The 14,312-nt window shown below is 42.5% G+C and overlaps 1 protein-coding gene across 1 annotated transcript in view; it reads right to left on the bottom strand.

Annotated features, from left to right (window-relative positions):
* LOC146199477 (peroxisomal ATPase PEX1-like) overlaps positions 1 to 14,312 on the bottom strand; it is an 85,859-nt gene that overhangs the window by 51,840 nt on the left and 19,707 nt on the right. The window contains exons 8-12 of the mRNA XM_084594958.1: positions 13,796 to 14,025; positions 11,449 to 11,619; positions 8,321 to 8,475; positions 5,666 to 5,861; positions 816 to 994 (exon numbers count right to left, since the gene is read on the bottom strand). Of these exons, the coding sequence (XP_084451084.1) occupies positions 816 to 994; positions 5,666 to 5,861; positions 8,321 to 8,475; positions 11,449 to 11,619; positions 13,796 to 14,025 (931 nt within the window). The remainder of the gene's footprint in view (positions 1 to 815; positions 995 to 5,665; positions 5,862 to 8,320; positions 8,476 to 11,448; positions 11,620 to 13,795; positions 14,026 to 14,312) is intronic.

A 14,312-nucleotide genomic window follows, 5' to 3' on the forward strand; every position in this document is an offset into this window, starting at 1 on the left:
GTAAACAGATCAAACTGCGCTGTGGTCCTGCAAATGGCGCTTCTCCTAACTGCACTCCCACTACCACTTCTCAAGCATGGAGCCAGGTTGGTTGGCATCGAGGCCTTGGGCACTTACTGGCAGCACAAACGCTGTAAAGCAGCATGTTAAGGTGAATGTTGAATAGGCTTTAAAGCAGCCTTCAGTCTGGAGTGTTTGTTTTCAGTGAGACACTGCTCTCATGTGAAAAAGCCTTAAGTGCAGTAGCTGTAGCCCAGTGAAGCCAGCCTATCTGACCTCTCCTAGAATTTAGGGGTGCAAAAAGCCGGGCCAGTCTACCATATGATATGACCTAATGCTTGCCAACGTTTCTATTGCAAAAAAAAAAAAAAGATCACTACCTTAAAATGCATGACACAAAAAAAAAAGAGAGAAAGGGAACTGTGGCGCATAAAAAACTAGATGTTCATGAAGACAATGTGTACTGCTGTCAAGCTCTCCTCACCAATGGGTTCATCACCCAAAACAACCACCACTTCAATTTTGAAGCTAGCCTACTTGCTAGATTTAGCTCCATCAGACTTCGCCCTCTTCCTAAATATGAAGACCCAGAGCAAGTGCCTGGTAAGCTTCAAAAAGACTTTGTGGACACATTTTAGCTGCGGCAGGAACACTGCAAATGCTGTACTGCTGAGCAAGGGGTTTATTTCGAACATGACGGAGTGTAAACATAGATAAGTAAAGCACTTCCTTGTAAACGGAGGTAGTCTCCAAGCACCAATTGATACCAAGGGAACCAAGGTAGACAAATTTAGGCCAAGTAAGTGTCGGCTCACCTTGCTTGGCCACAGGAAAACTTCTTGAAGAGTCTGCTTCACATCGGTCAGACCGCCGGCATCGTCCCAGTGTAGAGTGTGCTCCGTCCTCAAGTTGAGTCCCCTAAGGGATGCTGGGCAATATTCTTCCAGAGCAACCTCAAAGTGCTCATCCGACAGAACAATTCTGCTCCCAAAATCTTTGGCAATAGCAAAAATAGGAGAGAAGATAGCACAGACAGCATTTTAGATGACACGAAAATTTAGCACCAAGCATAGAACAATACTTTGTTACAACACGAAGCCATAATACGCATAAAATTCAATTCACCTCAAGGTAAACATTTATGTCAACTATACCCAGGACTGAAAGTCAGGGGGTCTTAGGATAGTCTGAGACCTCCAACCAAAAGGATATCGATCCGAATGCAGTTTTCACCTACGACCACTAAATAATTTATAATTGAAATTTCTTTTCTCACCAGTTTGGTTTCAACAGCCGAGAGATGGGTGTGATGTTACAATCATGTCTTGATGCGCGGCATGAAAAAACAGCAATATAATCACTCATTCTTCCCTTATAGTGATTCCTATTTTTGAGGCAGGCTGGATTTATCTATAGTGAATTCAAATGACACAGAAATTATTATTTTTATTATTTATTATTTATGATTACCCTCAAGGCCATGATTATATGATTATATAATATATGATATATGATTATATGATTATATAATCATATATGATTATATGATTATATGATTATATAAAATGCAGCGATATAATCAAATGATTATATCGCTGCATTTTCATCCCTCGCCTGACATAGACTTGACTGCGACGTCACAGCCATCGCTCAGCTGTTGAAACCGAAACAGGTGAGAAAAGGAATTCGATTATGAATTATTCAGCAGTCGTAGGCAAATATGACATGGTGATCCGTGTAGAGTAATACCCTAGGCATCATTACAAATGACAAAACACGAGCCCGAAAATTAGGCATCTATAGTCCTTTAAGAGTTATCTGAGACCTCTGCGCTCGAATGTACAGGAACCGCAGGAATACGAAGCAGGATACAATTTTTTTAATTTGTCAGTGATGGTCAGAACATTTCTGCTCTAGCATTTCAAAAATTTAGCAGTGTATTTTAATTAGAATTATTAACATTTTTTTTCTCTGATATTCAATACAGAGAAGAAAAAAGTCAGCCACACTATACAAGGGCTGGAGCTGAGATATCATGCACATGCTACAACTCCCACCGATTTTGCCGGTTTGTATCATGGCATGGGCTGACTGAGTGAACTGCTCATATGATTGCGTGATATTAAGCAATTAGAGGCTATATGCATCGACTGTCAGACAAACCAACCATGTTGTTCTTACAACATTTTTGTTTTGTTCCCTAGCAGGGGAAAAATTATTTATATTTCTTCACTTGGTTAACTTTTCTTCAAGTGTATTAATTAAAATTCACACTTCTTGTGTAAAGTGTATTTAAACCACTTAAATCTCTCTATACTTCCAGAAAGCGTATTTAAAGGATTTTATTTGCAAAATTTGTATTTTCATGATTCCTTCACTTCAACAAAATCACCGTCGTGTCAGCCCATCAGTACTGTTCATAAACACTAATGTATGTCCTCAACATCAAGTGTACTATACGATAGCGGGTCAGCGAAAAATATTATATATGTTACAAATGCTGAGACTTCGTTTGCCTATGAGCTATTTTACGTCCCATACTATCAAGCACACTGTTAGAGCACGAGACTTCGTTTGCCTATGAGCTATTTTACATACCATACTGCCAAGCACACTGTTAGAGCACGAGACTTTGTTTGCCTATGAGCTATTTTACGTTCCATACTGTCAAGCACACTGTTAGAGCACGGGAATCACTTTTTCTTTTTTCAAGTGCATCAAAAATTGAGCAACTAACACATTTAAAACTGGTTTCTCCCCTTTGTATTTAACAACGTGCATAGCAGGCCGCAGCTGGTTTCTCTCCCCCTCTTATTTCCCCCTCCACCTGTGCTAAAAAAACTAGAGAGCCCCTTTCGAGGCAGCCGGACTGTAAGCACTGACTGAATCCAAACAAAACTAGCACACAATTCCAAGCCTGTCAGCAAAAGTGGCATCCATCTAAAACTCCTCATCCATACGTATGTTTTTTTTTAAATGCAGGAAAAAAGAATGTATTATCCAGGAAAACGTATGATCTGGACCACCTGATTTCAAAAAATGTAACTGCTGAATGAGGCACGAAGGCATTTAGAATATAGACTTTGCCTGCATAACAGTGTAGATTAGCATCTATAGAAATCCAGTATGCCCAGCTCCTTTTTCAGCTCTCGCAGAATTCAGTCCGTATTTGTGTTGTCCTAAGCACGGAAGAGATTTATTAACAAATATGGTTTGTAGAAGGCGAGCCGGGATCGCTTCATTGGTTGTTTTCGGGTGCTTCACCCCCTTGCACTAGTGACATGTGGAGAAGCCATTACGGTAGCTTAAGGTCGCAGTGTTTTTGCTCATGCAGCATTGACCGGACCCGGCCCACTCATATCAAGGTGAATAGTTGTAGTTATCAAATGGTTCGCCCCTATGCCCCTAAGGCCCTGCAAAAATGCCACTGCATTTCTCCTCGTGTATTCATGTTTCTGTGTGAACGGGCACCTTGCGTATTGGCGTGTTGGCTTTCTTTGATGTTTTGCCTTTGTTTAAGAAGGCGCTACAGGAAAGAAATTGTGACGGGTGAGCACCGCTGATCAGTTTTTCATGTCGCAAGCGCTTGTAAGCACATGCCCAGTTGATCGCAAAATGTATTATACCACTACATTTTGTTGAAATTTTGAACGCAGTAACAGGAAAATAGTGTTATCCGGGAATGTATTAGCCGGGAAAAAAATAAAGTAACTCTATGGGAAATGTTATACTGCCTGCGGTTCTGAACGTATGAAATGGGAAATCGTACGAACCTGGAACGTATCAACAAGATTCTACTGTAATGCATTTTCATTCATTGCACTGCAGAGCACTGCACAGAAGCCAGATGGGCCATGAAAATAGATAGGATGCTCTAAATAGCAATTCAATGCAAAGAATACAGGGGCGCCAAACATCTCAATCCCAGTCAAGCTGCTTCAAAGACCACAAAAGACAGTCCCCTCTATGTCCCCCTTTATAACCAAGCAACTGGTCTTGCATGCAGCACAACATTAAAGGGACACTAAAGACCCCCAAATATGCTATCAAAATCTAATAAACGGCATTTGGTGACACTGTCTCCGCATATTATGCAGCAAAAAATTTAATTATTGCTGAGATATTGCAATAAGAAGTTGAGGTTTTATTTTTGTTCCCGCCGGAGGAATTCAAACTGTTTTCTCCTACTACATAGTAGGGTAGGATGACACACACTATGACACAAGAGGAGACTCCGTGATTGCTGGCGCGTGGAGAGCGGAGAATGCTTCGCAGGTGCATGCCGAGTCATAATCTTCATTCGGTATGTGCTTAAGGTAGGCGCATCTGCTGCTCCGAGCTCGTGTTTCAGGCGCCGCAGGTCCAAAACAAAACTATCCAAGCACGCACGAAGTGCCTGAGCTGGAACATAACCGAAACTGAAGTGGGTGCCTGTGGCGCCGCCAAGTATATTTTTGTGTTTGCCTTGCAACATTTGCGTTGTCTTTTTGCAGTCATTTACGTGTGATAAAAGCATGTCATCATATTACAGAAAAAAACCTACTACCGCATTCAAACGGGCAACGTAAATTGCATTTGTCAGCCTCCGGGATCCCTTGCGCATCATGTGATTTGTAGTTGCGAGTCTCGGCCGTTTCGGCTGTGGCGGCGATACCTGTATTCCTGTTCTTCCTCTTTACTACCTTATAAAAGCTCCGTTTTCAGTAAGAGTGGCTTTTTTTGTAATCGGGAACTGGCATTCATTCTATCGATGCAAGCCCACTTCATTTTTCTATTTAGGGTCCCTTTAAACTCACTGGCAAAGCCTCAACACCTCCAAGCTAATCAGTAACAACTCACACCTTATAATACAAGTTCTTTAGCAAGGATTTTTGGTAATGTTTATAAATACTGTTTTTAAGATAAAAAGAAGGCTGCTTCGGAATTGCAGTGTCAATAATGAAAGGTGCCAAAATGCAGATTAAATCCACTAACAGTAGGCTTGTTAACTAAAATGTAACAGACAACAACTATTACAGTTACTTATGCGCCTCACTATATTAAGATAAATGCAGCCAGCAGTTATAGTGCTAGGTTCTTTTAATTTTCAAAGACGTGCATTTCTCAGTACTGTGATGCAAAAATTCTGTTGCCAAGGAAGAATTCTCGGCACACTCCATTTCCACAGCTTCAATCGAGACAATCACAAGCATATAACTGAACTGCGAACTCATCCCTACTAGTGTTCTCAAGGATTAGGTGCGATGAGCACGTAAGTTTCCATATTCTAAGAAATGTTTCCTTTGTGAGAAGGTATGCTTTGATGGATTTCATTTCAAATGATGCTCGTCCCACTTGAAAGGAATGAGAAGCCTCTGCACTGGCTGCAGTGTGGTGATGTCTATAGCGCATTAGCAGGTTTAAAATACGGATGTCTCAGTCAGCGAAGAGTGTTGTGCCAGCGCTCAGCCGGTGCTCTAAACAAAAACTGTAGCCCAGCCTGGTTTAAAATACGGATGCCTGAGTGACTGTGTCAGCGAAGAGCGCTGTTGTGCGAGTGCTCAGCTGGTGCTAAAAAGACTACACAATGGCTTAGCCTAGCTAAGCTAAGCTTTCGCTGCTTGTCGCAATCTCTAGTTTATGTTTAACATAGGTACATGCGAGTTAGAATGCGAGAACCCCTCACCAGGTGTCGCAGCCATGGCAACAGAGCTGCCTGAAGCATCAGTGCAGAAGGAGTGGACTGCCCGGTCCAAAATGGTGACGAGGTCCTGAGCGTAGCAGCCTTCTGTGCAATGGGCCACCCTGCTGTAGTCAAAGCCACTGTCGCACAGGTGGGGTCTCATCTTCACCAAACACCGGAGGATTTCTTCACGTTCCGCCTGAACATATTTTGGGGAGGGGGGGGGACCAGGAGTGAAGTAGATCAGCACTGCCGAACATTACAGTATGCAGCAGCTGGTGCCAAGACATTAAATACTGCTAAAAAGGACAGCAATGACAACAGTGCTGCATGCCTGCTGTTTCTCCGCATATCCTAAACCGCTGCACACTAACAAGTACTTTTGCACTGGCTTGTTTGTGTCCAAATCACACGTAAATATCACATTTTTTACTCTGTGTACTAGCACGATCAAGAAAGTGCCATTGCAACTGATCTGACTGGACTAAGAATGCTCATATTTAAGCGTTTATTCAGCCATACGTTGGCAAGCCTAGAAAAATGACGAGACTGATGCTGCCATTTGGGGAAAAAAGCACACTGGCATATGTGGTATAGTAGCAGCAAAGTTGCTTGTTCCAGGTCCATTTAAAGGAACACAATTACGATACACTTAAATGGCTGAATTTGATTCATTGCCATCAGGTTGCCATATGACACATTTTCCAATATGTGCTATCGCCAACTGGAGTATTTAAAGAAACAGATAGCAAGATGAAATCTCTATGGAAAAATTTAGAACAAACAAGCCAAAGCTGCATCTTTTAGAATTGTTATGCCCAATGCAAAATATTTTTCCACAAGGCTTTCCTTTCATGATAATGACAATACTGAAAAGAAATTCTATTATATACAGAAGTCTGACACAACAATTCACATTTACAAAAAATTACAGGACGATCAGCTGCAAAGTGGTACAACAGTAGTAACTATCCTGCGAGTTTTTTACATATGTCAGAAGTAAAAAGACTATAAGTTCCATACCATACACCGTCACTGTTGGTGGCCGAGTTCAGAGCCATCAATGGCCACTTCTGTGTCCCAATTGGGATGGCGTCCCATAGAAACACATGTAAACGCAGGTTTTAAAAATATCTTATAATTTCACAGTGCATCTGTGATGTCGTCCCTTCGTGAAGAATAGCCAAGTATAACCTAGAACAGTTTGTGAAAGTATTAAACATCAATTCAAAGGCGATGCCTCTTTAGTAACACTGCAATATGTGTGCTTGGGAGTCAGCCCCAGCAGCTGGCACAGGATAGGAGCGGGACCCATAGAAGCGCATGAAAACGAAATTTTTCGAAACCCTATTTTTTTGTTTCATCGCGTACTCATTTAGGCAGCCGTATGTTCATAGTTGTCGCATGCTTTGAAGAAGACTGTGGCAAAGTATGCAACGTCAATTCGAAGTTATATTTTCAACACGGCATAATAAATGTGAAGCCGGACAAAACAATACCAACTTGTGCTCTATCACACAGTGTTGCGTCAATTTGCACAAGCTTCTCCAGAAGTCCGACATACTGTCCCGTGAGCTACACTGGCTCACTAGTGCAGTCACTAAACCAGGCAGCTCAGAATGCTCAATATGAGAAGCAGTTCTCAAATGGCACGGCAAGTGAATGACAACCAGTTGCGCGCCATTGCAGGTGATGGCCACAACCACTTCCGACATCCCTATGTGAGCTCCTTATGTTTGTAAATGCAGCAGGGTTTCGGACAACCTGCGGTTTGACAATTTTTTCTGAAAGTTAAAACTTGCCTAAAAGCTTTAAGTTTTTCAGATCTAGCCATGTCGATGACTAGAGGAAACTTTTATCAAAGATGGGAGTGCAGTCATTGCAACGTCTGCCACAGGCCGATGACAAACGACACAAAGCAAAGGAGGCCAACCGGGCATTATATACTGACTTGCTTCGCTCTAAAGAGCACTTTTAACATGAAAGCGGCCTCTTACAGTTCCTTTAAGACGAAAAGAAACAACACGTGATACACGTGATGAAAATATTTATGCAGAAAGATCATAACTTGACAATGATTGCACGAGTTGATGAACGCTTCCACCATTCTTGCTCTCATTTTCAACATCATCGGAGAATTTTCATGAGTGCGAATGCAGTCAACAACAAAGCTATTACTATTATTCCTTCTAAAGCCCATGGCGGCCCGAAAAAAACTCCATGACGAACAAGAAGACTCTGCACTACTTATGAAAGTGTGCACCGAAATTTCCCTGCTTACACCCTCTGGAAGACTGCACCACCGCTACTGGTCGCACATGTTCAGAAGTAAATATACTCGCAGTGCCTACAAAGTGGAATCTCGTGATTTTCAGTTCGCTTAATACAAACTCACTGGTTATTCGAACTTAGGCTCAGGCTACATCAGCATGGTTCCACCACATGCTAGCAGTCCAAACAAATTTTCAGTCCCTTTTGATTTCAAATCATCTGAAGTCAACTGCACGGCTTTGCAAGCTGCATAAAGTAGTTGTACTTCGGGATACTTTTTGTTCAGTCTAGTCCTGTCAAGCATTGCATTAAAATCAAATTTTATTTTTTCGGAACTATGCAGCATACCTTCTACAGCATTCTATGCACCACATTCTATGCACCCACCTTGTTGGGAGGTTGGATGGCGAGCACCGGGTAGAAGATGTGCTGTCCATGACTGGCAGTGAGCCGGGCATTGAAGGCCTCCCTCGAGCGGCCCGTGACAATAACAGCCACCCTCGAGCACGAATCTCGCAGAGCAACAAGCATGTTGAAGAAAGCTGAAGAGAACAAGAAGGTGACTGCTGCGGCTCAAATGCAGTACAGACCTCGAAAGCATGGACACTGCAGCTACCACAGATGAGATCAAGGCTTCAAAATTTGTCAGTATTAAATTCAATGGATAACAGGGACATGCTAATTGTCATGGCTACAGTTTACCCTAAAGATACCGAGCCTTTCTTAATTATGTGAATATGACTAAGAAGCAAAAGACAAATCTTTTCTGGCACGCTGCCTAAAGAAGTGTATTATACACATGTAAGCACACGCCACTGGCACGTAAGCCCAAAAACCCAAGTAACCATCATATCTTCTCTAGAGCACATGAGAAAATCCCAAACCCCAGAAGTGTACTTCATAACGCTTTGGCTATGCCTGTATGCATAGTGGTATGCATGTTGCATCTATCTCATCTTGTGCTTTCCTGAGTCGCTGAGCTTTGCGTGTGTCGTCTTTAGTAGCTGCTGTGCATCACTGTGAAGATCAGCACAAGCGCCATGACTGGCTACCTCACAAACCAAATCTGGAAGTACCGATGCAAGTGCCACACTCACAATAAAGTACCAATGCAATGTGCGGCTGCCTGCTTCTTCGGCCCACCTCCATTGCCCCCCCAGTGCTCTTATCTTTAGAGACCTAAACATAACCCCCTACTGTATCTTCCGCAATGATTCGTGCACCGCCACTGCGTAAGCAGAGGTCCCCCCTCCCACCCTCCTCCTTGTAGCTGCACGAGGATGTGCTCCGTTAGCTTATGTGTCCCATGTGCAGCTACTACTGTAAAATGTTTACCATCCTATGTTCAATATGGGTGACAACAGCTGCTATTTACAGAGCAGCTTAAGGGGTATTCCAAGCCTACCAAACTGTAATGGTACCTATACTGTATATTTCGTTCACTCGCTCCTGGCTATTTCCATTATGTTTGGGCGCCATGCGACATTCAATTCCAACACAAATCTACTTGAATCGCCAACACCAAGTTGTACTCATCTTGGTTGACTCAATGCTGCTAATGACAATCGTACTGGTACGATCGCCCATGCAAGTCACACTGGCACAGTCCACTGTTGTGCTGCTATCAATGCCACAGACAAGTTATGCATGAAACGTTGAATGCAATTTGCCGCACTAAGGAGTGGAAGCTGTACATAAAAAAACACACTTAGAGTGCACACGTTTTTAAGTCTGAAAACAGTAATTTCGTAAAAGGCATCAAACAAGAATGCCACTGGCGGCAATGTCTAAAGAAAAAGAGCTGCTTCTTGATGCAGTTCAGACAGCAGCATTGCTGACAGTCCAGAATTTGTTTCTAGGCAGTGACTGTGACTTCATACGAGAGATTTGTGCGCCGAGGAGAAACCAACAACAGAGAGCATCAGCACGCACTGGAACAAAGCTGTCCGCAAAAGCAGCTTTTCCTTTTCTAAACATTTAAGTTAATTCTAAATAGAAAACCATTGAAGTAGTATATATTCAGAATCACAATTGAAATGAAAAGTTATAAGTATTTTTAAAATTTGGCAATACTATTTCACATTCTTCAGGAGTTAATTTGGCAGTTAAAGAGGTAAAGTTCACCATTTCTGTGACCTCAATTCAGATTATTTGTATGCGCAATAATACATTTTGGATGTCACAAGTATCCCCCAATGTGAATACTCATTCCAGTGTCCCTAACAAAAAGCCTGCATAGGGTCGTCTGAGGAATTTTATGAAAGAACATCATTTTCAGCCGCTACTAAGCTATTCAACGTGTCTACGAGTGTTTCTTTAGAAATTTTTGTGATGCTGTTACAGCGCCATGCAAAGCGAAATCCTTGGTCACCACATGAGTTTTAGTTTTGATTCTCGCTTTTATTTTAGCAGTTTTTCATAATGGTTTCACTTGGTATTGTCTAAAACAGTTTGTTGCGACAGGGATTGGTGGAGCTTCTACGGAATGTGAAATGTGAATGTGACGTCTGAGTCGAAAAGTAGAACTGCAGTGGAAAAGCTTGAAGAACTGAAGTAAAAACATGCCTCTTCATTGTTAAAGCACTTCAAGTTTCATGATGTTTCAGAGCTGTGTAAAGTACTACCGTGTGTCTAGCTGCTCAGTATAAAATCAATTCACACAATTCCATAATGCTTCCTTTGACTGTGTTAAATAAGCGTGATGCATATTATATGATGCAGGCCCGTTCCAACTGCTGTCCATTTAGAGTTCACGCCATAAGCTTTCTGTCAGATGCAGCCACGCACAGCACGGCGTCAAATCGAGTACCAAAGTGTAGGTGGCACTAGCTACACTGGCAAATTCAGTACGGGAGCACCACACTGCCTGAACTGGTGCAGAAAGTGCATCACTGAAGAACTAAAAACAGCGCTGTGATGACAGACACAAAAGAATGACAAGCACTACTTGTCCAGCAGTTGTCCTTCTTTCGTGTCCATCGTAGCTGCACTGTTTCTAGTTCTTCAACGGTGCACCAACTCGCTCAGTTTTCAGTTCTTCAAAAGTGCAGCCAAATCGAGGAGACTTCTTGCGCGCAATCTGGAGGGTTACGCGGACAAGACTAATGATTTCCAAAATCTTATCAATGACTCATTTCACATTAAACCAGAAATCACAGTATGTTACAGCTAATTTGTCACGGCAAGGTACTCGATACAACACTACCTGGCAGACGTCTGAGCAGACGTTAGTCTTGTATTCTCATTAAATCTATGCAAGAGCCATCTACAAGTTCACGGCAACAAAGGTACAAACTTCTAGGATGCCACAGTCAATCCTCAAAGTTAAAAAATACTGAAGCACCCCTAGACCTCGTTGCGTAGAGCATGGCACTTGTGAGCCCGACAAAATAAGAACTACCACTCAGGCCTCTACGGTGCCAAGTTTATCACTCCATCCATGTTGCAGAGCTTACTTTTCGCCTGTGATCAACGGGCACGGTCATGCATGGTGTAACCAAGTGAGCAGGCCTCACCGTCAGCCACCTTGTTGAAATAAAGAGCATCGGGACTTTTCTCCTGCTCAGGCCCAGCCACAGCACCCGCCAGTGTGTCCAAGTCATCAAACACCAGCACTGCAGGCTCCCTGAAGCAGCACTCAAGCACCACCTCCTCCCACATCTTGCTTATCTTATCAGCCCGCTTTCCTGCATAAGGAGCACAATAGCAGTCACAGACATTTTGACACCACACTGCCCAATGCTATAGAACATTTCCCCCAAGAAGGGTGCCACGAAACGCAATACACTGAACCTGACATGATTGTCAGTCACACTCGTGCTAAACAAAGCATAAGAGGATTCATGACGTAAGCTATCATTTCTGTTAAATCAAATTCGAAAAAAATTATTCTGTGACCACACATGATTTATTGGATGCAGCTTCTACTGAGTGTGGTACGAAGCAGTGCATTCAAAATTCTCAAGATACTACATTTCAAACAGCATTTTCTATGCAATGTGAAACATGCTCCAATAAAGAAAATGAGGAGCTCCCGGGAACTGAAATAGATGATGTCCTTCCTAAGCGCTAGTTTGTATACGCTCCCCACAAAGATAACTTTGAACAAACATGGTAGGTATTTCCTTAAAGGCTTCATTCATAATGTTTATAATCAATTTACTAGAATACTATCCAGACCTGTGGTTGCGTACACTGCAAGTGATGATAAAAAAATCATTCAAGCATTTCTTTCCAAAGCTCCTGCTTTGTACAGATTTAGCCGTGGTCACATGCGCCTCTCAATTGAACAAATAAAAAAATTAAAATATTTTACAATACCATTCACATATAGTTATTAATGCAGGTCGACACCCTTGTGCTTAGGCTGAACAATTCCCTTACCAACATCATCCTTTTCACCTTTCTAAATATTTGGTGGAATCCAATCCTGCAAAATTTGCGGTATTCGTCGAAAGGCTCACCAATCCAAACAGCCCACCCTTCGCTTCATTCCAAAGCAAAAACAATCAAGGTAAAAATAAAAAGAATAGAGCACCTCTTAGATGTCTTTTAAGAGGAGAATGGCAAAGCCTACCCTTCCTCCACTATCATTTGCCTCTCATGATTTGCCTCTTATCGGCATTCTTTGCAGTGCTACATATAATGATAACTGGTTTACAGGAAAGGAAAGGCGCAGTATCTGTCATACTTTCTCCGGCAAGTAAGAGTTTGGACGGTACAACATCGCTCCTGTCACGTGGCGTTCCTTGGCGCACGTTCAAGTATGCGATTGCAGATGGCAGGAACGCTAGACAAGAATGCATCTCGTGAAATCTCGCAGAATATGACAGATTTCAAGCACAAATTTCCTGCATAGCTCTCACACACAACTCTCACGAATGGAATTACGTTTCATGAGCATAAAAAGGCTTTCGCCTTAAAAAAAAGAGGCCCTCTTTCACTTATGTAGTATGTCTGCATTTGCCCAAAATTAACCTGTGGTGGAACTCAAGGCGAAACATTGAAGCGCTTTCCTCATGCACTGCTGTTTCTTAATATGGACCACTTTTCTGCTCCTCTCTTCACGAGTACAACTACAAACACACAGCGCCAGCACATTCCTTGGGAAGAGTCAGTGCATACAATTCCCATGTTCATGTGTGAACAACCTATTTTTGACTGTTTTTAGCTAAGCCCTCATGAACATGCTATCACCTACACTTCTAAAATCTGCTGCCCTGTTAATGCAATTTTCTTTCACCCTCAAGCCTCGCTGTCTCCCTGGCTCCTTATGCCTGAGCAGAACATTTGATGGCTTCAGAGGGGCACTCAATATGCTTAAAGTTCCCCTAAATATGCCGCACAACATTTTTGTAATTAAACAGTGGTTTAGCATGGCTCAGCACAGGTACATATGCAGAAACATTACTTAGAACTCATTCAGCTATACTTTGCTTCATTTAGTTTTCTTTGCCACTTCTTGCCATGTTTAACCAGTGTTTAGACTTTTATTAGGATGAAAGAGGCCTAATTAAGATCTTAAGTGCAACTTTGTTGCAGTAGATGGAGAAGCTGAAGATGACATCTGAAGCACAACGCAAAAGACTAGCAACCTAGCACGTCAAGAAGCTGGCAACCAAGATGGTGCAGTGGTCAAACGCAGTGGCCAGTGATGCCGATCTCTCTGCCTCATGCTGGGTTTGAAATCCACTCGTGTTTATTTGAGCAGCTACTCAAAGGAGCCTTCACAGCCATGCCAAAAAAATTCAAGGATGCAGGTAGTAATGCTTCAGCATTGAAAACGAAGCCATTAACGTGAGGTATTTTAGAGCCCAAGCCACGGGCCACTGGGCATCCTGTGAGATACTGATGCATGCTCACCTCTTAAGGAACTGCACTGGATAACCTGGACGTGAGCAAATGGGGGAGACCGAAGCAGATGCAGGGCAAGTGACTTTGCCAAGGTTGATTTCCCACTGCCACGCTGACCTGTGATGAGCAGCACGTCTCCCACCAGCAGCTGTGGGCTACACACTTGTGCGGCTATTGGATGTGCTACTGTGCGTGACTTCAGCCAAGCCAGGCCCTTCTCGCAGAGAGCCTTCACACCACTGGCGCAAGCAGAAAGGAAAAAAAAGAGGTAAATTTATGCTCCTGAGTAACTCGCACAATGTATTGTGACTTGCGTGGACCTGTATTGCTGCTGAAAACAAGTGGAACACAAAAACTAAATTAATATGTTAAATCAGTTCTAGTAAAAATATGCATACAAGCACACTTAAAAGCAAAATCTACCATAATAAAATTCAGTAAGTATGACTACAGCAGTAAATTTTACAGTGCAAAAGTAATGACTGCAATGACTTGTTAAGCAAGCCTTTCTAATGTATCTAATGGC

The sequence above is a fragment of the Amblyomma maculatum genome, chromosome 2 (assembly GCF_055883805.1).
Source record: "Amblyomma maculatum isolate TAMU_Amacu chromosome 2, ASM5588380v1, whole genome shotgun sequence".
In the NCBI taxonomy this organism is placed as follows: Eukaryota; Metazoa; Arthropoda; class Arachnida; order Ixodida; family Ixodidae; genus Amblyomma; species Amblyomma maculatum.